The 22759-nt window shown below is 43.4% G+C and overlaps 1 protein-coding gene across 1 annotated transcript in view; it reads right to left on the reverse strand.

The window, feature by feature from the left end:
- Positions 1 to 22759, reverse strand: part of LOC111967632 (protein diaphanous homolog 2-like) — a 622518-nt gene that overhangs the window by 266618 nt on the left and 333141 nt on the right. Inside the window, 2 exon segments of the mRNA XM_023992819.2 lie at positions 11131 to 11225; positions 22550 to 22648. Of these exon segments, the coding sequence (XP_023848587.2) occupies positions 11131 to 11225; positions 22550 to 22648 (194 nt within the window).

Raw genomic sequence — 22759 nt, forward strand, 5'->3', positions numbered from 1 at the left:
ATCGACAACCTGAAAGGCCGCTCAGCAAGGAAGAAGCCGCTGCTCCAAAACCGACATAAAAAAGCCAGACTACAGTTTGCAACTGCAAATCATACTTTTTGGAGAAATGTCCTCTGGTCTGATGAAACAAAAATAGAACTGTTTGGCCATAATGACTATTGTTATGTTGAGGAAAAAGGGTGACCTCAATCCTAAAGAAAATGTGTGGGCAGAACTGAAAAAGTGTGTGCGAGCAAGGAGGCCTACAAACCTGACTCAGTTACACCAGCTCTGTCAGGGGGAAAGAGACAAAATTCACCCAACTTATTGTGGGAAGCTTGTGGAAGGCTACCCAAAACATTTGACACAAGTAAACAATTTAAAGTCAATGCTACCGAATACTAATTGAGTGTATGTAAACTTCTGACCCAATGGGAATGTGATGAAATAAATAAAGCTGAAAAAAAAACTCTCTCTCTACTATTATTCTCACAATTCACAATCTTAAAATAAAGTGGTGATCCTAACTGACCTAAGACAGGGCATTTTTACTAGGATTAAATGTCAGGATTTGAGGAAAACTGATTTGAAATGTATTTGGCTACGGTGTATGTAAACTTCCCGAATTCAACTGTATGATAAATATGATATTTTTGTATTTAATTTTTAATAAATGTGCAAATATTTCTAAAAACATGTTTTCACTTTGTCATTATAGTATATTGTGTGAAGCACATTACAATGTGTAAAAAGTCAAGTGGCGTGAATACTTTCTGAAGGCACTGTATGTGCATGCGTACACCCGCATGTTTGTGTGCATCTATGTGTGTGTGTACGTGTGTGCATATGTGCATTATCCAAGATCCACTTGTGGCCAAGGTTCAGCATCCTCTCAGAGGCAACCATGTTTGCCGCTAAAATGTCCTTGTTCTGGGTAAAGTTCATGATGCCATTGACCTTATCAAGGGGCCCAGGACCATTGGAAGCAAAATAGCCCCATGACATCAAATATACACCACCATATTGAACAGTAGGTATGGGGTTATTTTTTGCTCATCCGTCCTTATTTCAAAACAAAATGTTTTGATTTCAACTGCTACATCTGGCCGTAATTTACATGAATACACTTGATCTACAAAGTGTTTCTCCTGCAACAAGGCATGCAGAAAACCTGCTCACACTTTGAAATTGTGACCAATAGTTACCATGGGACTGATTGCCTTGTGAGAGACATTCACGTAAACATGTTATTCTAATTACCATCGAAAAATTCACACCATGCAGTTTGTACGCTCTACACCTTCTCCCAAAAGTTGAAAGTGATGTACCCAGCTGATAATCATACGATATTACACATAAAACAACGGATTAAATAAATGAAGTAAAGTATGATGGGGAGAAAGGGGGATAATGGGTGAGTTTATGAGCGAGGGGAAGGTACGACGCATAATTCTGTAATTACCATTTGTGAATGAAGAACAAGGCAGGTTCATTATATTGTACTGATCTATTCTAATTCTAATCTCAAAATGGTATGTACCCTATTTCATTCCACCAAATCAAAGCAGTCTTATCAGTCTACTCTGGCCTACTTGGAGTAGGCTACACAGTCCCAGGTGACTACCTCATGAACCTGGTTGAGAGAATACCAAGAGTGTGCACAGCTGTCATCAAGGCAAAGGGTGGCTACTTTGAAGAATCTCAAATATAACATATATTTTGATGTGTTTATTTATTTTTTGTTACTATATGATTCCATGTGTGTTATTTCATAGTTTTGATGTCTTCACTATTATTCTACAATGTAGACAATAGTGAAAATAAAGAAAAACCCAGGAATGTGTAGGTGTGTCCAAACTTTTGACTGGTACTGTACATGTTGGTGGTAGGACCCCCTTTGCCTGGAAATGTTAGGTCCCTTGGTACCAATTTAGCAACATGGAAATGTTGCTCAATTGGTACCAAGGGACCTAACATGTGCCAAGAAAACATTTCCAACACCAACATTTGACACCAGGCAGGATTGTGCCATGGACTCTGCTGCTTATGCCAAATCCTGACTCTGCCATCAGCATGACGAAACAGGAACTGGGATTCGTGGGACCAGGCAATGTTTTTCCACTCCTCAATTTTCCAGTGTTGGTGATAGTGTACCCACTGGAGCCGCTTCTTATTGTTTAAAGCTGTAAGAAATGGAACCTGGTGTGGTCGTCTGCTGGAATAGCCCATTCGTAAAAACGTGTGCATTTCGAGATGCCGTTGTACACACCACTGGTGTACTGCACAGTTATTTGCCTGATCGTGCCACGCCTGTTAGCTTGCACAACTCTTGCCATTCTCCCTCAACCTTCTTCATCAAAGAGCTGTTTTCGCCCATAGGACTGCCACTTACTGGATGTTTTTCGTTTGTCGCATCATCCTCGGTAAACCCTAGACACTGTTGTGCATGAAAAACCCAGGAGGCCGGCCGTTTCTGATACTGGAACCGGTGTGTCTAGCACCGTCGATCATAAAGCTTAAAGTCGCTTAGGTCACTAGTTTGTCCTATTCTAACGTTCAGTCGAACAGTACTGACTGTCTCGATGCCTGTCTGCTTTAAATAGCAAGCCACCGCCGCGTGACTCACTGGCTGTAGGAGCAAACCATTTTCGTGAACCTGTCACACTACTCTATGACATGTTCCTCACTACTCTAGGGTGACAGGTTACTCACTACTCTAGCGTGACAGGTTACTCACTACTCTAGTGTGGCAGGTTCCTCACTACTCTAGTGTGACAGATTCCTCACTACTCTAGTATGACAGGTTCCTCACTACTCTAGTGTGACAGGTTCCTCACTACTCTAGTGTGACAGGTTCCTCATTACTCTAGTGTGACAGGTTCCTCACTACTCTAGTGTGGCAGATTCCTCACTACTCTAGTGTGACAGGTTCCTCACTACTCTAGTGTGACAGGTTTTCTCACTAAGTACTCTCAGTGTGCGGTTCCTCACTACTTAGGTGACAGGTCTCACTACTCTAGTGTGACAGGTTCTCACTACTCTAGTGTGACAGGTTCCTCACTACTCTAGTGTGACAGGTTCCTCACTACTCTAGTGTGACAGGTCTCACTACTCTAGTGTGACAGGTTTTCCTCACTACTTATAGTGTGACAGATGTTCTCACTACTCTAGTGTGACAGGTTCCTCACTACTAATATGTGTGACATGTTCCTCAACTACTACTTTTAGTGTGACAGGTTCCTCACTACTCTAGTTGTGACAGGTTCCTCACTACTCTAGGATGGAGCAGGTTTTCCTCACTACTCTAGTGTGGCAGGTTCCTCAACTACTCTAGGTTGTGGGATCACGATTCCTGCACTAACTCTAGCGTGACAGTGTTCCTCATACCTCTAGTGTGACAGGTTCCTCACTACTCTAGCGTGACAGGTTCCTCACTACTCTAGTGTGGCAGGTTCCTCACTACTCTAGTGTGACAGGTTCCTCACTACTCTAGTGTGGCAGATTCCTCACTACTCTAGCGTGACAGGTTCCTCACTACTCTAGTGTGACAGGTTCCTCACTACTCTAGGGTGACAGATTCCTCACTACTCTAGCGTCACAGGTTCCTCACTACTCTAGTGTGACAGGTTCCTCACTACTCTAGGGTGACAGATTCCTCACTACTCTAGCGTGACAGGTTCCTCACTACTCTAGTGTGGCAGGTTCCTCACTACTCTAGTGTGGCAGGTTCCTCACTACTCTAGTGTGGCAGGTTCCTCACTACTCTGTCAACACTCAGATTGAATAGACTGGGGTGTTGTGTCAGTGTTAATGACTGGTACATTCGGTGCCCTTGGACTTATCAACTAAGGGCATTGATATGGCTTTACACCATCAATGGCATCTATAATGTGTTATATCATGTGCATATTTTGAGTGTGTGTGACAGCTGCATTGAACAGCTTTGCAAAACATGATCACACTACTTACAATATCTAAGCACACCTTTTAGACACATCATAATGAAAACCTATTAGGCTATATGCCACAAAGCTAACTACAAAGTAAACACAGTATGTATCACATTTGAAAACTATCCCATGGTTATTACTGTAACCCTACATGGTTACACAGTATCTCCCACTTCTACTATGTCATGAGGTTGGCCTGATGGGGGAGGTTTATGACCCCCATAAATATCTTCCCCCCCGTTTCTCTCTTTCTACTCTATAGAGTTGACTCTTGAAAAGCCCTTTGTTAACATAGAGATTATGGGAACATCAAAAGGTGGGAAACGGAACCATATTTCGGTAATCCAACCAGAAAATATGCGTTGGTACATAATGAATATGTTGTCAGATCAGTTGGCATCTGAGACATGATTACTGATGATAGGACGACATAAACTGTATCTTGGAAAATCTACACATTCTAGTTATCAGATTAACATGGAATTGTTGTGCAATTTAAATGTTTAAAAATGAAACTATTTGTGAAAAGATTCAATTAAATTTTTAGCTTCTTAATGAGAGAAAACGGCTTGTCATAAGAACACCACTCTGCTCACTCAGAGGCCCCGCCCAAGTGAACAGACATGGGTTGTAAACTTTGAAACACACCCTTCTTTCACCATTATATAAACCCGTTGACGAAAATTCAACTTCCTGTTCCAAGGACGTGAGGACTTGCGGTCCACGCGTTAAAAAGGACAAGGTCACCTAAAGAACTAAGCCAACCTCAGCCTGAGTTCTGGTTGAACGACAAGAACCTAACGAAATTAGCATCACATTTCAATGTRAAGATGACGATCCACACGCCGAAAGGATGCATTTCGACTATACCAGCCAGAATATAGCATGAGCTTAAAGTATGGCAAATTGGTACTCTTATTCACTAAAGAAGTGATACCTCCTTGCCGATACCTCCTTGCCGTTGCGTTAGCGCAGCAACTGTAGACGTGGGCTAGGAGAGGACGGACAGAGGAGCTGTTCTACCACATGACGAAGGTACTACCAAGTATCCGTTCTACCACCAGACATTATTCAAAGGACAACCCGGCCTTCCATCTACGACCAACTGATCGAAGCGCAGCTCAGAGTAAATATTTATTGCATTTTCCTTTTCCAAATGGGCGGTTATTTAGAATGCATAAGTTTCTGTACCTACGTTAGAGTAGCTGCCTACGGCCCAATAGAGACACAACATATTTTTGTTCCTCAGTCTTCCCGCTCTTTCATTCAAAACCCAACCCCCCTCCTTTGTGTAACCAGCCGTCATACATGTTCCGTCCGCTAGGGACCTTTTCCTTTATGACATAATTTGTAATCAATGTATGATCCATTCTGTGTAGATGTAATTCTGTGTGATTATTTAGGTATTTAGTAAATAAATAATTAAACCACATTTTGATTTGCTGATTCAACTTGTTAGCCAGGGTTCGTGAAGATAACCAAGAATTTACAACTTCCAGATGAGACTAAGGTGACGATTAAATATTGACTGCTATTGAGGTAAAACATTACCAGGTCTTTAAGAGTTTATTCGGAAGATAACAGCTCTATAAACATTATTTCGTGGTGCCCTGACTTTCTAGTTAATTACATTTACATGATTAGCTTAATCAGGTAATATTAATTACAGAGAAATTATTTTATAGAATAGCATGTCGTATCACTTAATCCGGCATAGCCAAAGACACGACAGCTATTTACCATGACTTACTTCAAACAATGTGCCCATATTTATCCATTATGACATGCTGGGCTTAAACACATTAAAACTACCCTTTGTATTTTCCGTTATATCTGAAAGTCATTTTCTTCTCTTAATACTCCCTCTCGACAGCGCATTTGCACACAACACGTATTGATTACAAATGAATAAGCAGAGTAGAGCCGTGTAGTCATTAGCCTTTCCTTTTGAAAAGGATATGGGGCAATATTAAACACATCGGCCAACATAAAACATTAAGGAACCACTCAGATATTCTGCAAAACAAGCCCCCAGGGCGAAATCCACCAATGAGCCTGAGCTTTACCACTCACGGTGCATGTGGACACAAACAAGGACACACACACACGCATACTCACACTCACACAAGTGTGCAGTCCGGTATCCACAAACACACACCAAAAAGTTAGTGCACCTAAAGATTTAGTATTTACCCATCTCATCTCGCCACAGCCTGAGTGAGTGACAGCTAAAGCTTTGGTGGAAGAGAGTAGAGCACCAGGAGTTCTAGCAGCAAAGTCCGCAGAAGTTTCTTAAGCTGGGCTCAAAAGAGCCACTAACTGAGTTAGTTTTTCATGTCGAATGAGGGGTCAAGGAGAGAGCCTTAGCTCCACACAGTTGTCACGGTACATCAAAACATCCACGGAATCGACTAAAAATGGTACAATTGTGGCAATGATGGACACTCTTCGCCATTGACACCAAAGTCTTCCCTGAGAAATCTAGAAGGTCTATGTTCCCCTCCCTCTGTCAAGTGTCTTCTGACTAACGCAATTTGAAGATCTCATAACACCAATATAATACTTGAGTCATTTTTATGAGCTATCATGGCCTTGGTTGGGCATAAGTACCTTTAAAAAAAACGACTCATTGCCACAGAAAAATTATCACAATGACCAAAAAATGTATCCTTCAAAGGGTTCATACATATGCCATTGTGTATTCACATTTCTTCGTGTGTATGCATTCGCTTTGAAGTGACATGGCTAATTTGGAAATGGAGGCCAATTGAACATGATAGACTCCCTCTCTCTGCCTGATTGACTACACAGTATATAGTGTAGCCGGGGCCGATAAGAACCTCAAAGAGTACAACAAGTGCTGTAGGGCATTACGGGACTGCATGTATGTTAGATCTCCAACAGATTCTTAACAGTCATCGGTGGAAACATCGTGTGCCCAGTCGGAAGAACATGAAGGTTTACAAGCGTGATGTTTTAAATCAGAGAATAAGGCTGACTTGTACATTCCCTAAAATAACCTTCAAACATATTTGAAACCTTTAAAATGATATTATCTAACAGCACCTTGAAATACCTTCCAAATCTGGGAAAACTACATCCTCTAACAAATTCCTTCAAATGGGCAGCATGAAAAAGCAGTCTTAGGCATGTCTTTTTTTTGTAGCCGTTTGGTGCTGCTTTCACAGCTCTAGGTCTCTACCCCCTGCGTTGTAGCTACCAATGTATTATCTCAGTAAGTTACCCGGCCTGTGAGGAGCTCATTAATGATCTGTGCATTGTTTGGCCTTCTTGTGCTCAGTTGGCACCGACCGCACAAGGGCACCGAACCAAATACCGCCATTATGTCAGTTAAGCCTTCCCGACAGGGCAGAGAAGGCCATGACGGGGGTCTCGGAATAATTAAGGAGCCAACAGAAAAGCCAACTTAAGACACTGGCAATGGAATGATCCTGCCTCGCCGTTCTTGAGTTTGTTTTGTCAATTATAGCCGGTGGCCATGTTCAAATGAAAAAGGGTGCTCCAGAGTAAGAACTGTAATGTGTGTCAGTGTGGTGGTTGGAGCCCATCCCACGGTCCACGACCCCCTGCTCCCATTGGTGCGGTGATTAACTTGAAAATACTTCATGGGTGTGAACCAGTCTGAACAGAGCAGCGGTGTTTTAAAGTGTGGCTGAACTGTTATTATGTGGTCTGAATAAAGAGCGAAGCAGGGAGCGCGAGCCGAGGCCCTCAGGTTGTGGCCTTGTCACACTGCAGACAATGGGAGTCGAGGCTGGGAGGGTCACACGTGCCTGCCCCCGTCCCCAGACAATGCACTTCCACACGTTTCTTTCACCGCCACCTCTCTGAGTGGCTTTGTCAGCCCGGCGGCCTTTTCAAGGAGACCTTTGCCCCGGTTTTGCCGTGAAACACTCAGACTTTTTAATGGGCGAACATTCGTTAAAAAAAATATACTGTTTTTGCAACCTTTTCATCTAATTGTTACAGCGGGTCTTTTGTACTGACACGCAGAGGCCATCTGACATCTTCTGGGTATGTGGCGATGTAGAAATGGAGCTGACATCCAAAACTGACCTCTTTGCAACCGTGAATAAAGCCATGATCAGATGGAGCTCATAGAGAAGCAGCTGAATGGAAAGGGCCATTGTTCAGAGCATGGCATCTTATAGAAAGACTGGAGATGTGTGGGTGGAAGGGAATTTGTATTGAGTGAGGATGTAGGTAAAGCTAATAGCACATGGAAGAGACATAATCCTATGGATGGATGTGCTGGATGGATGGTGGTGACTGTTTGGTGGTGTCTGCCGGAGTTCGGGTATCTGTACATCATAGGGTGGGGCGCTGATGGCTTCTAATGCAGCGTATGGAGAGTCAATCAACTCCAATATGTATTCCCCTCGGACAGGGTGACACTTCGCATGGATGGACGTGTCAAGGCTGGCGTGCCACAACGTTTCACAGACAAATCATTGCATTAGACATTTATTTTTTATATTTTACCTTTATTTAACTAGGCAAGTCAGTTAAGAACAAATTGTTATTTACAATGACGGCCTAGGAAAAGGGGTTTAACTGCCTTGTTCAGGGGCAGAAGGACAGATTTTTACCTTGTCAGCTCGGGGATTCTATCTTGCAACCTTTCGGTTACTATTCCAACGCTCTAACCACTAGGCTACCTGCCGCCCCCGGCGTGTCGACATGGGGCCGGGAAGATGATGAAATTGAATATGGTCTTATATACATTAAGAGCCCTACTTTCTCTCCCTCCCTCCCTATCTATCTGTCTATCTATTCATCCATATTTTTTCTTCCCTTCATTCACTTCCCACATTCCTCTTTGAAAGAGCTGTAGTGGAGGTGCCCTTTTGAACTGAAGTGAATTTTCAATAAATACTCTGCCTCCTGGGAATGGTGCCGTGGGATCCCCGGTTCATATTGAGCAGGGATAGTATCGGTTTCGCCGTGGGCATGAGTGGACTACCGAGGCCCTTGCTTTGCGTACACAATTTTCTAGATTTTTGGCGAAGGGGGTGACAGCGAGGCAGCTCACGCCCCTCCCTAGCTCTCCTCTCCTGGACGCCGACATCTCCTTGACTGCAGTGTGAAGGAGGGCTGGACTGAACTCTTCTCACTCTACCCTTTGACCTTTGCTGGAAGCGAAGAGGCAGAGAGAAATCCCCCTCTACAGAGAACCACTCTGTAACCTAACACATCTCTTAAACCCTTTCTCCCATCTATATGAGAGGGCTCATTAGGATCTCACCATCACGTGCCCTTTCCTCTTATAGCAATATCATAGCATCATCCACATTATCATCCTACACTGGCTCTAAAGGTGCATCATGGTGGCGTGTTTGTGTGCAGCCATGTGTGTGTAAATGGCCAATGTGTGCGGCGGAGAGCAGTCCGTGCATTGTGATTCAGTGGAGTGAGTGGAGAAGGAGACCACACTCAGGGCTGTGTCATCCCAGCGGTAGGCTCACTCTACCCCCTCTGAATCAACCTGCATCCATACCTCCCCCGGCGCCTCTCCTCTCACGGCTTACCAACAATCTTCTTAGATTCCAAGTCACCTCTCCATTCCACAAGTCTGTCTGGCGACAACACATAAGGGATATTACCGTTTCCCACGGCTGTACTTAGGCCTTGGTGAGTCGTCGAGTGTTCAAGTGAGGGAACAGTACAGTGTGACTGTTTGACCCGGCCATATATCTGTATGTGGAACAGGGATCGGGAACGACAATGGGATAGGATGGGATATGGCCGAGCTTCTGTTGACAGATGAATCTCCCCTCAACGGAAAGGCTGAATGTGGAAAAATCTCATCACGTTAGCTTTTCTACGCCTATGCAAAGCGGCGGTGGGGTTTGAGCCGTTGTGCTTTAACGCAGGCCCTGTGCTCTGCCAGATTGCGAGCCAATTAAAGGTTATCAGAGCTCAAAATAACAGTATTGCAGGGGCGGCTGGCGGTCAGAGAGAAAAGATCTGAATAAAAATATTTGTAACGAGTGCGCTGAGAGTCGGGAAGCAAGTTCAGGGAGTGAGTGTTTTAATAAATACAAGAAACAACGAACATGAAACACAAACAACACCGGCATGAAAACAGAGTCAATAACACCTGAGGAAAGAACCAAGGGGAGTGACAGATATAGGGAAGACAATCAAGGAGGTGATGGAGGTGAAGGAGACCAGGTGAGTGTCAGGAGGCGCAGGTGCGCGAGACGATGGTGACAGGGGTGCGGGATAATCGGCAGCCTGATGACCTAGAGGCCGGAGAGGGGGTATACGTGACGATATTTCAACGCCGCCACACTTTCCTACTGTCTTTGAAGAGCCCCAGAGCAAGTGACCTTCCGTGGTGCTGTGTGTGTTTACTACTAAACCATAAGGACAAAGGACAAATAAAATGCACATCTACAGGGTAATTCATCTCTTTTTCTGAGTGAGAAAGGCCGACAGACTGGTTGTGTTCCAGTCAAGACTGAGAGAATGCACGGTTCAATGCACAGGGACAATAGGAATTATAACCCCTAGTGGTCTAGCTCACAGAGACACAGACACTGCCAAGCTTACATGGAAAAGTGCTACTTTTTAATTCACTTCCCATCCCCCCGTTTCTATACGCCTGCTACTTAACATTAGACAGAAACACACAAAAGGAAACGGGGCTGCAGGAGAGAAGTAATAAAAGGCCAGGGCGGGCGATGTCAACGCAGATTGCACCTCTTGTGCCAAGCCAATGCAGCTCTACCTCAAACGAGCCGCCCMGTTCACAATTATTCCGTTCTCCCTGACAAGGAATACAGAAGCAATGTGTAAATAGGGTACCAATAGCTAGATCATCAATCATGGCATAAGAGAAAGGGCAGGGGAAAGGAGGGTGGAGCTGGAGGGAGTTTTGCCAAGCCTTGTCCCACACCATCTATTATGAGTGGATGAATAGGTGGTCCCTATGGTGTGGAAGAATGGGGTGATGCTCAGTTGTTCCAAAAAAATTAGATGGGGTCACCAGGCTACCTACCACACATTAAAACACAAAGGTGCATCTTGACGGACTACAATTGCCTAGCACAAACACATACATACAGACACACACACAAACACACATGTGCACGCAGTTCACACACATCCACATGCATGCATGCATACACACGCACATGCGCACACCCAAGGGGGTCAGACGGTAGGTTGGACTGACCTGGATCAGTGATTCGCTCAGCCTCTCCTCGTCCACCTCCAGCACAATGTCCCGGATCTCTTCATAAGGCAGCCGGAATGAGCCCAGGAAAATTGCTGTTGTGATATAGAAAGGGAAGACAAGTCATTTTCCTCTTTCTTTTGTATTAGACCGGTAGGTTCAAAAGAGAGCTTTCACCACTCATTGGCCCCTCAGAAAAAAAACGAGCCCAGAGCAAAACGTGTCTCTTAGAAAAGTAATACACGTTCAGCTCTTTGATCGGATTGTTAGTGAAAACAAACATTTTGTGCACCAATTACCAGATAATGTCTTGATGTGTCAATCTCCTAACTTTTGGTTAAACCACAGATTCAACATTCAACATAAGGACAGAATCTCAGGTAAGAAATGCCAAGTGGGTCTGGTGTGGTCAAGCGCATCGGCCCGGCTACATCTTAGCTAGGTTTCCAGTGAGAACGAGAGTTCTGAGAGTTAGATTGATGCGAAGATAATGATTATTTCTCGGCAGGCATTCTCACCGGACACCCCAGGCTCCAGGTGGGCCTGGAGGATGCTCTCAAGGGGAATCTGGACATTTTGGCTGGTATGGGTGGGAGTCACCAGCGGAGGTCTGGTAATGAGTATCTTCACAGCACTGCTACAGCAGGCCCACTCTATGGCAGTCCACTCCCTCTGTACGTTCACATCTGGTATACAGGATAGCATACCTCTTGTCTAGGGTTGCACAATTCTGGTTACGTTACCAAATTCCTAGGGTTTTCAGAAACTTGATTTCTGGAAAACATGGGAATTTGGGGAGTTACTATAATTTTGCAAGTTTACTCTGATCCATAATTATTTGAAAACAAATGTAATAACTTCACTAAAGATCTCTCATATTATGCTCCAAAGGAAATGTCAGCCCAAAAATGAAGCTAAAACAGAACAGACAAGTTTCCAAAGACACATTTCCAAAGGGAATGTTTTGGCAGTAAGATTGTGTGATGAGTGAAAATGAAACACATATTATGAATTAAACACCTACTATGAATAAAGCTAACAATGAACATAACACACTTAATATCTGCTGCTAACCAAAAAAAGTAGGGTGTTTTGTGGCATGAGGAGCGAAACAAAACAAATTCCATAATTCAAGAGGCCGGATAGTGAGTCAAAGGTGAAAGGTCTGCTTCCAACTCACACCCTCAAAAAGGTAGAGTTGAAGTCGGAAGTTTACATACAATTAAGTTGGAGTCATTCAAATTTGTTTTTCAACCACTCCACAAATGTCTTGTTAACAAACTATAGTTTTGGCAAGTTGGATAGGACATCTACTTTGTGCATGACACAAGTAATTTTTCCAACAATTGTTTACAGACAGATTATTTCACTTAAAATTCACTGTATCACAATTCCAGTGCGTCAGACGTTTACATACACTAAGTTGACTGTGCCTTTAAACAGCTTGGAAAATTCCAGAAAATTATGTCATGGCTTTAGAAGCTTCTGATAGGCTAATTGACATCATTTGAGTCAATTGGAGTTGTACCTCTGGATGTATTTCAAGGCCTACCTTYAAACTCAGTGCCTCTTTGCTTGACATCATGGGGAAATCAAAATAAATCAACCAAGACCTCATAATTTTTTTTGAAGACCTCCACAAGTCTGGTTCATCCTTGGGAGCAATATCCAAACGCCTGAAAGTACCACGTCCATCTGTACAAACAATAACACGCAAGCATAAACACCATGGGACCACACAGCCGTCATACCGCTAAGGAAGGAGATGTGTTCTGTCTCCTAGAGATGAACGTACTTTGGTGCGAAAAGTGACAATCAATCCCAGAACAACAGCAAAGGACCTTGTGAAGATGCTGGAGGAAACAGGTACAAAAGTATCTATATCCACAGTAAAACGAGTTCCAAAAAAGCCAGACTACGGTTTGCAACTGCACATGGGGACAAAGATCATACTTTTTGGAGAAATGTCCTCTGGTCTGATGAAACAAAAATATAACTGTTTGGCCATAATGACCATCGTCATGTTTGGAGGAAAAAGGGGGAGGCTTGCAAGCCGAAGAACATCATCCCAACCGTGACGCACGGGGTTGGCAGCATCATGTTTTGGGGGTGCTTCACAAAATACAGTCGTGGCCAAAAGTTTTGAGAATGACACAAATATTAATTTCCACAATGTTTACTGCTTCAGTGTTTTTAGATATTTTTGTCAGATGTTACTATGGAATACTGAAGTATAATTACAAGCATTTCATACGTGTCAAAGGCTTTCATTGACAATTACATGAAGTTGATACAAAGAGTCAATATCTGCAGTGTTGACCCTTCTTTTTCAAGACCTCTGCAATCCGCCCTGGCATGCTGTCAATTTATTTCTGGGCCACATCCTGACTGATGGCAGCCCATTCTTGTATAATCAATGCTTGGAGTTTGTCAGAATTGGTGGGTTTTTGTTTGTCCACCCGCTTCTTGAGGATGGACCACACGTTCTTAATGGTATTAAGGTCTGGGGAGGTTCCTGGCCATGGACCCAAAATATCAATGTTTTGTTCCCCGAGCCACTTTTGCCTTATGGCAAGGTGCTCCATCATGCTGGAAAAGGCATTGTTCGTCACCAAACTGTTCCTGGATGGTTGGGAGAAGTTGCTCTCGGAGGATGTGTTGGTACCATTCTTTATTCATGGCTGTGTTCTTGGCAAAATTGTGAGTGAGCCCACTCCCCTGGCAGAGACGCAACCCCACACATGAATGGTCTCAGGATGCTTTACTGTCTACTCCGGACAAGCTTTTTTCCAGATGACCGGATGCAGTTCATATGCATGGCAAAGAGGGACTTTGCAATTAATTGCAATTCATCTGATCACTCTGTATAACATTCTGGAGTATTTGCAAATTGCCATCATACAAACTGAGGCAGCAGACTTTGAGCAAATTAATATTTGTGTCATTCTCAAAACTTTTGGCCACGACTGTAGATGGCATCATGAGGAAAGAAAATTGTGTGGATATATTGAAGCAACATCTCAAGACATCAGTCAGGAAGTTAAAGCTTGGTCGCAAATGGGTCTTCCAAATGGACAATGACCCCAAGCATATTTCCAAAGTTGTGGAAAAATGGCTTAAAGACAATAAAGTCAAAGGTATTGGAGTGGCCATCACAAAGCCCTGACCTCAATCTCATAGAAAATGTGTGGGCAGAACTGATAAAGTGTGTGCGAGCATGGAGGCCTACAAACCTGACTCAGTTACACCAACTCTGTCAGGAGGAATTGGATAAAATTCATCCAACTTATTGTGGGAACCTTGTGGAAGGCTAACCGAAACGTTTGACCCAGTTAAACAATTTAAAGGCAATGCTGCCAAATACTAATTGAGTGAATGTAAACTTCTGACCCACTGAGAATGTTATGAAATAAATAAAAGCTGAAATAAATCACTCTCTCTACTATTATTCTCACATTTCACATTCTTAAAATAAAGTAGTGATCCTAACTGACCGAAGACAGGGAATTTTTACTAGGATTAAATGTCAGTAATTTGGCTAAGGTGTATGTAAACTTCCAACTTCAACTGTAGATCCCCTGAACGCAGCCCACTTTCCAGCCCACACTCTCAAACACCTAGATCTCCTGAACGCTCTCCAGATACAAATCACCTGAATTCTAATCACCTGTTCACACTCCTGTATGTCACTATTTAGTTCAGTTCTTTGCACCCAATCAATGTGTGGTTTTGTAACACATGTCTTTCAGAGTGCTGGGTTTCCCGCGAGTTACTCCTCCCGTGTTGACCGTTTTTGCCTGCCTCACTAATGACGCCTTTTACCTGTTCCCTGCCTGTACTATAGCCTATAGGATTTCCTGTTATCTACCTATTGCCTGATCTCCCGGACTACGTTACTAGCCTTCTCCCTGCCTGTATTGTTGCCCTTTTTGGACCCCCTATGTATTACCTTCTGCCTGCCGCTGGACCCAGCTGCGTGCCTCCTCCTGTAGTCCTTTGCGATAAACACCTGCTGCGCCCTGCGCTTGAAACCAGCTCTCTGTCTCGCCTCGTGTTCATTACAAAAAGTTCTCAAAGTATGTTTTGAATTGTCAATTGTGGGAAGTTTAACAACTTGCATGAGAGTATTAAACACATTTGCTGTTATATTTTAATTGGTGGAAGAGAACGTTTCAGCTCATCTGTTGCGGCATCAGCATCATTTACACTCTTGCTCTGAGTGAGCTATTTGACTTGCCTTTCAACAAGTCTCTCCATGACAGATGCATACAGTAATTTAGCTCCAGTCTCACTGGGACACCATTGGATTCCTAATAAATTAATCAACAGTCCCAAAAACTTTAAATGGCTCTGAAAAACAATGAAGACATTATATAAATGTTGGCAAAGCATAGCATAGCATGCCTGACCCGATTCCCATCCAGTGCTTATCTCATCTCACTTCATGGATGCTTCCAAAATGGCACATTAATCTCCCTATTCAAGTTAGCACACTTCTTTTGAGTCCTTTTCACCCTGGTCAAAGGAAGTGCACTTCATAGACAATAGGGTGCCAATTGGGAGATATCAGCGCAGACCGGGTGACAAAGTAAGAACCCCCACTCCTGTCTAATGTTACAGCTGGACTGCCTCCCACTGCTCCACACCCAGTCCCCAGGTTACAGTTAGAAATAAATAGTATTTTTTACAGCACAAATCTTGCTTAAGCAGTCTTTGAGGACAGAGGAGATCATTATAGTTGGACTGGGAGGATATTGAGAAACCTGGAGAAGGATGTAGGTGGTTAGTGCTCACAGGACTTAGTGGGCTTGAGTAGAATTCCTCATCCCAGTCATCATTTCACAACTTCCATTCGCAACATCAACATCAACAGCAACATCAACATCAGTTTTTAGAGTCATATTCTTAACAGGTGCGTGCTTATTAGTAACTGGAATAAGTAGTTTCATAAAAGCGTCAAGTGCAGCATCTGGTTGCTCCTCATTACACACCACAGACCAGGAAATATTATTTACATCATCACAACATATGAATCACTACAAAACCTATTGTATGACCTCTTATACACTATGTTAGGCCCAGCCTTTGGAACTTTGGTTTTCCTAGATATGGCTATTATATTGTGATCACTACAACACTGGATTTGGATACTGCATTGAAGAAAATATGTGCAGTGTTAGTAAAAATGTGATCACTACATGTTGATGATTGAATTCCTGTTCTGTTTGTAACTACCCTGGTAGATTGACTGACAACCTGATCCAGGTTGCAAATCAAATCAAATCCAAATGAATTTGTCACATACACATGGTTAGCAGATGTTAATGTGAGTGTAGCGAAATGCTTGTGCTTCTAGTTCCGACCATAGAGTAATATCTCACAAGTAACCTAACCTAACAATTTCACAACAACTACCTTATACACACAAGTGTAAAGGAATGAATAAGAATATGTACATAAAAATATATGAATGAGCGAAGGCCGAACGGCAGAGGCAAGATGCAGTAGGTGGTATATAATACAGTATATACATATGAGATGAGTAATGTAGGGCATGTAAACATTATATAAAGTGGCATTGTTTAAAGTGGCTAGGGAAACATTTATTACATATATTTTTCATTATTAAAGTGGCTAGAGATGAGTCAGTATGCTGGCAGCAGCCACTCAATGTTAGTGATGGCTGTTTAACAGTCTGATGGCCTTGAGATAGAAGCTATTTTTCAGTCTCTCTGTCCCTGCTTTGATGCACCTGTACTGACCTCGCCTTCTGGATGATAGCGGGGTGAACAGGCAGTGGCTCAGGTGGTTGTTGTCCTTGATGATCTCTTTGGCCTTCCTGTGACATCGGGTGGTGTAGGTGTCCTGGAGGGCAGGTAGTTTGCCCCGGTGATGCGTTGTGCAGACCTCACTACCCTCTGGAGAGCCTTACGGTTGTGGGCGGAGCAGTTGCCGTACCAGGCGGTGATACAGCCCGACAGGGTGCTCTCGATTGTGCATCTGTAAAAGTTTGTGAGTGTTTTCGGTGACAAGCCAAATTTCTTCAGCCTCCTGAGGTTGAAGAAGCGCTGCTGCACTTTCTTCACCACACTGTCTGTGTGTGTGGACCATTTCAGTTTGTCCGTGATGTGTACGCCGGTGGGGAACATTTTGGATCTTTCCCTCTTGAGGGACTTTCACCGCCTCCACCCGGATCGCCCTGCTCCTCGCCCTCCGGGTCGCCCTCGAGGCCGGGGTCGGCGCTACTGTCACGAATCCCGCCGAATAGTGCCTCTTGGTGCCTCTTCCCGGTCGGGCGGCGCTCGGCGGTCGTCGTCTCCGGCCTACTAGCTGCCACCGATCCCCTTTTCTGTTTCATTTAGTTTTGTCTGATTTGTTGCACCTGTTTTGTGTTTAGGTTTATTGTGGGCTATTTAAACCCAGTTGGCTCGCCGACTTTTGTGCGGGCTTGTTTTTCTGTTGGTGGTGTTTGTTCATTCCTGTGGTCTGTTCCATTTCGGATTAGTCCTGTTTGTTTTGGACTGAGACTTTATGTGCCCTTGTTTTGTGTGGCATGACCGTCTCTCGGAGATTTTTGGAATATTAAATCCACGTCTTTTCTGACTACCCTGCTCTCTGCGCCTGACTCCTTCACTCACCACGTTTGGAACTGTGACAAGGACGGGTAGCCTATCCTCATCAGAGAGGTCTTTGAAACCTTGAATAAGGGTTTCAAATGACACTCTCTAATTATTTTATATTTTTTAAATTTTTTCAGGAAATGCATTTCCGTCTCAGGTTCTGCTGTTGTGCAGTGGTTGCACAGCCTTTCCTCTACAGGGAGCCAGGTTTTCCTGTGTACAGCCTTCTCAATGACAAGGCTGTACTCACTGAGCCTGTACTTTGTCAAGGTTTTGATCAGTAACCATGGTCAAATATTTAGCCACGGTGTACTGTCGATTTAGGGCCAGATAGCACTGCATTTTGCTTTGTGTTTGTGCTTGTGTTTCCCAATAAGCAATGTAGTTTTGTTTTGACTGTGTTGCAATTTGGTTTATTCTGATTGATTGGATGTTCTGGTCCTGAGGCTTCAGTGTGTTAGTAGAACACGTTTGTGAACTCAGCCCCAGGACCAGCTGGATGAGGGAACTCTTTTCTTTGCTCAGCTCTTGGCATTGCAGGGCTTGGTAATGATATGAGAGGGGGTCACTGTATTTTAGATGTTTCCAAAACTTAATTGCTCTTTTTTGAGTTTTTATTATTAGTGGATATTGGCCTAATTCTGCCCTGCATGCATTGTTTGTAGTTTTCCTCTGGACATGTAGAAGAATCTTACAGAACTACAGAATCTTACAGGTTTCAATGGGGTGTTTGTCCCATTTGATGAAATCTCGTTTTGCAAGAGGACCCCACACCTCGCTGCCATGAAGTGCAATTGATTCAATGACATATTCAATTAGTTGTAGCCAAATTTTAATAGGTTTTTCAATTTGAATTTGCTTTTTAATGGCGTAGAATGCCCTGCGTGCTTTCTCTCTCAGTTCATTCACTGCCTCATTAAGGTGTCCAGTTGAGCTTATTTTTAAACGTAAGTAGTTGTAGTGTGTACAGTACTCTATATATTTTGTACCAATTGAGAACGTTGGTCTAATTCCCTGAGATCTGGATCTTCTCTGGAAAATCATTATTTTAATATTTTTGGGGTTTACTGCCAGGGCCCAGGTCTGGCAGTACTGCTCTAGCAGGTCCAKGCTCTGCTGTAGGCCATGTGCTGTGGGTGACAGCAGACATAGGTCATCTGCGAAGAGTAGGCATTTAACTTCTGAATTGTGGAGACTAACACCAGGGGCTGAGGATTTTTCTAGAATAGTGGCCAATTCGTTAATGTAAATATTGAAGAGTGCAGGGCTCAGATTGCAACCCTGGCGAAGGCCCCGCCCGTGGTTAAAGAATTCTGTTATTTTCTTACCAATTTTAATGCTGCACGTATTGCCAGTATACATTGATTTCATATGTTTTACCCCCTACACCACTTTCAATAACTTTGTAGAACAGTCCTGTATGCCAAATAGAATCAAATGCTTTTTGGAAGTCGATAAAGCAAGTGTATATTTTGGTATTATTTTGGTGGACATGTTTATCTATCAGGGTGTGTATGGTGTAAATATGATCAGTTGTGCAATGTTTTGGTATACATCCAATTTGGCTTTTACTCAAGACATTGTGCTTATTAAGGAAGTTTAGAACTCTTACATTGATAATACTACAGAAAACCTTCCCCAGGTTACTGTTCACACAAATGCCACTGTAATTGTTAGGGTCAAATTTGTCTCCATTCTTAAAGATTGGGGTTATGAGTCCTTGATTCCAGATGTCAGGGAAATAACCTACACTCAGGATCAAATTAAACAGGTTAAATATGGCCAATTGAATTTTTGCACTAGTGAGTTTGAGCATTTCATTTAGGATGCCATCAGGTCCGCATGCCTTTTTAGAACTATTTCTAATCCATTCAACTTCTCGTGAATTTGGCGTTGTTCTGCGTTTGTGTCAATTTGAACAGTGTTGTAGACTGTTTTAAAATGGGTTGTCCATATGTCACCATTTTGTATCGCTAATTCCTCTTGTTTAGATTTATTTATTTTTATTTATTTATTTTTCTCCAATTTTGCCAGAAGTTGTGTGTGTTTATGGACTCCTCAATTAGTGTCAGCTGCTTGCTGTTGTACTGTGCTTTTTTGGTTCTGAGTGGACGTTTATAGAGTTTTAAAGTCTCACAGTAATGAAGGCGTAATTCACCATTATTTGGGACTCTGTGCTTTTGGTTGGATAGTGTTCTAAGTTTTTTCCTTATAATTTTACAATCTGCATCAAACCAGTTCTCTCAAAACTCTCTCTGTCTCTCTCTCTCTCTCTCTCTCTCTCTCTATCTCTCTCTCTCTCTCTCTCTCTCTCTCTCTCTCTCTCTCTCTCTCTCTCTCTCTCTCTCTCTCTCTCTCTCATATTAGAGGTTAAAGGGCAGTGACTGTGGATGACTGAAGGCTGTCTCTTATACACATCTAGATGTGTATAAGAGACAGGTGGATGACTGGAGGCGAATGGAGGAGCTGTGTAATGGCACATGTTCCCCTAAGTCGTCACTGTGCCATACCGGAGGTGAGATCCCCTACCCTTGTCGTCATCGCTTCCTGCCAAATATGAGACCCATCTGCTGTGGTGATAATCAAACATGGCAGGAACACTAGTTGTCGTCGTCACCCTCCCACACACACACTCCCACATACACACTCCCACATACACACTCAAACACATGCGAATACACACACACACTAGACACATGCACCCAGAAACAGGCAGGCACACACACCCCTTACACCCACACAAGTGAGGTTCGCGGCCCCCATTCCCAACACCAAAACCCGCTTTATTGCCTCCTGATGAAATCATTGATATGTTCATCACAAAGGAACAGTGACAATATGAATCAATACTTAATACTGTACCTCATTGTCAACACAACTGCTATCAGAGTCAGAGAGTAGGAGGAAATTAGGGGGGGTTGGGGATAAGTTGCTATTTCTGGGATTGCATCTCCCCCGGTTTTGACATACAAGTTTAGCCCCCACTTGTGTCCCCACCCCCCCCAACAGCTCCCTGGAGATTTAAAGAATCTCCCCCCATAAATATATTCATCTTGTGTTGATGTATTCTGTTTCAGATCTGGTAAAAACAACAAACAGGGATAGACAAGGGAAGAAGTGGAGTTTAGGTGACCTGCTATTTTAGCATTTAAAGCATGCATATTGCATGAGGTGTTATCAGAGGTATTGCATATCTAAGGTAGGGGATATCTAGAGTAAACGCCATAAAAATTGCATTCTCATGCTCCCCTCATCAATCTCAGAGAAACTATGTCATGGCCACCCCTCTCCATGGATAATGAATTCATCCGCACACTTGTGAAGGCAGGGAGGGAGGATTCACAAGGATGGAAAAGGGGTGGACTGGGAGCTGTCAAAGTGACAGAGGGTTCCCCTGGGGAGGGTATAAGCCATCTATCGATAACCGATATCTGGCAAGAGCTGATAAGCAAGTTTGGGAAAAGCCAGCCTATAGCCTGACATCTCATATAGCCTGGAATCCAAACGGAATACCCTTATGTCACAACCTGATCTGTTTCACCTTGTGATTGTCTCCACCCCCCTCCAGGTGTCGCCTATCTTCCCCATTATCCCCTGTGTATGTATACCTGTGTTCTCTGTTTGTCTGTTGCCAGTTTGTCTTGCTTGCTTTTCCCAGTCTCTCTTTTTCTTGCCCTCCTGGTTTTGAACCTTGGCTGTCCTGTCTCTGAGCCTGCCTGCCTGACCACTCTGCCTGCCTGACCACTCTGCCTGCACCTGACCCTGAGCCTGCCTGCCGTCCAGTACCGTTGCCCCACCTCTGGTTTACTGACCTCTGCCTGCCTTGACCTGTCTATTGCCTGCCCCTGTTGGAATATTAAACCATTGCCAATTCGATGTGTCTGGGTCTCACCTTGATTCCTGAAACATTCAATTTCACTGCAGAAGTGAAGTCAACAGAAAAACTCAAATATATTCAGCATGGATTCCAGGCTATGATAATGTGGGCTATGCTACCATGAGAAAGTTAAACTGGAATCCAAACGGAATATTGCTCCATTGCACTGATTAAGTTTGGTCAACCAATAGAAGAAAAAAAATAGATTGTATGTGTCATGTGATAGAGGAAGAAGTCTAAATGTGCAGAGGTCAGAGGTCGAGAGAGATACAGTGATGGCGTTGCTCGCAGCATATGGTCCACACCTGCTGCTAGGGATGATGACAACATAAACGCCCAGATTTGTCTCTTGGTCTTGTTATGCGTTGATTTTACAAATGGTATCAGAGGGGGCTGGGACTTAATTCATTTGTAGCAACGATGACCCCCAGCCTATTGCCAAGAAAGCACTTACCCATGGCTCAGGTAAAACAATGTACGTGTTAAATGCATTAGAAATGTTTGTAGGGTATGCAAATGTGTGTAATCATGATACTAAGAACATTTGTCATCATAAGCATGTAAATTGGTTGACAGTCATAAAGCGCAATAGCCCAATGTGCTATAGGAGTTACATGACACGTGTACTCTTAATGTAATATGCGTTTATAAAACACACTGTGCCCCATAGGGGCCTGATGCTAGTAGGTATTGACCGTCCAAAAGCGCAATAGCCCTATGTGCTGAGTTATATGACACAGGTACTCTGAATGTAACATGTATTTGTAAAATGCACTTTGTCCAATTGAGCCCAAATTCTAGTAGCTAATAGCCTCAAATTATGTTTTGATAACCAGTTTTCACAATTCGATTATACCGTTCCTGGGACATAGGGAGAACGGGTTCTCAGATTGGCAAGACTAATAAAGACTAATAAACTTACACAAATTCTGTGCCGTCTTGCCGTCCAAGATTCGCAGCTCCTTCGCCTTTTTCTTGAACTGGGTCATCCTGGCGTCTGTCTCATCCACCTCCTTTTTCACTGTAGAAGGAATAGAAGGGATGCATATTCAGTTGTGATGAACAGAACTGGTGTGTGGAAAGTGCAAGCATGTATGGGACCCATAAGCAATGAGGAAATGTTTTCTTTAGT

The sequence above is a fragment of the Salvelinus sp. IW2-2015 genome, linkage group LG8 (genome assembly GCF_002910315.2).
Source record: "Salvelinus sp. IW2-2015 linkage group LG8, ASM291031v2, whole genome shotgun sequence".
Lineage (NCBI taxonomy): Eukaryota > Metazoa > Chordata > Actinopteri > Salmoniformes > Salmonidae > Salvelinus > Salvelinus sp. IW2-2015.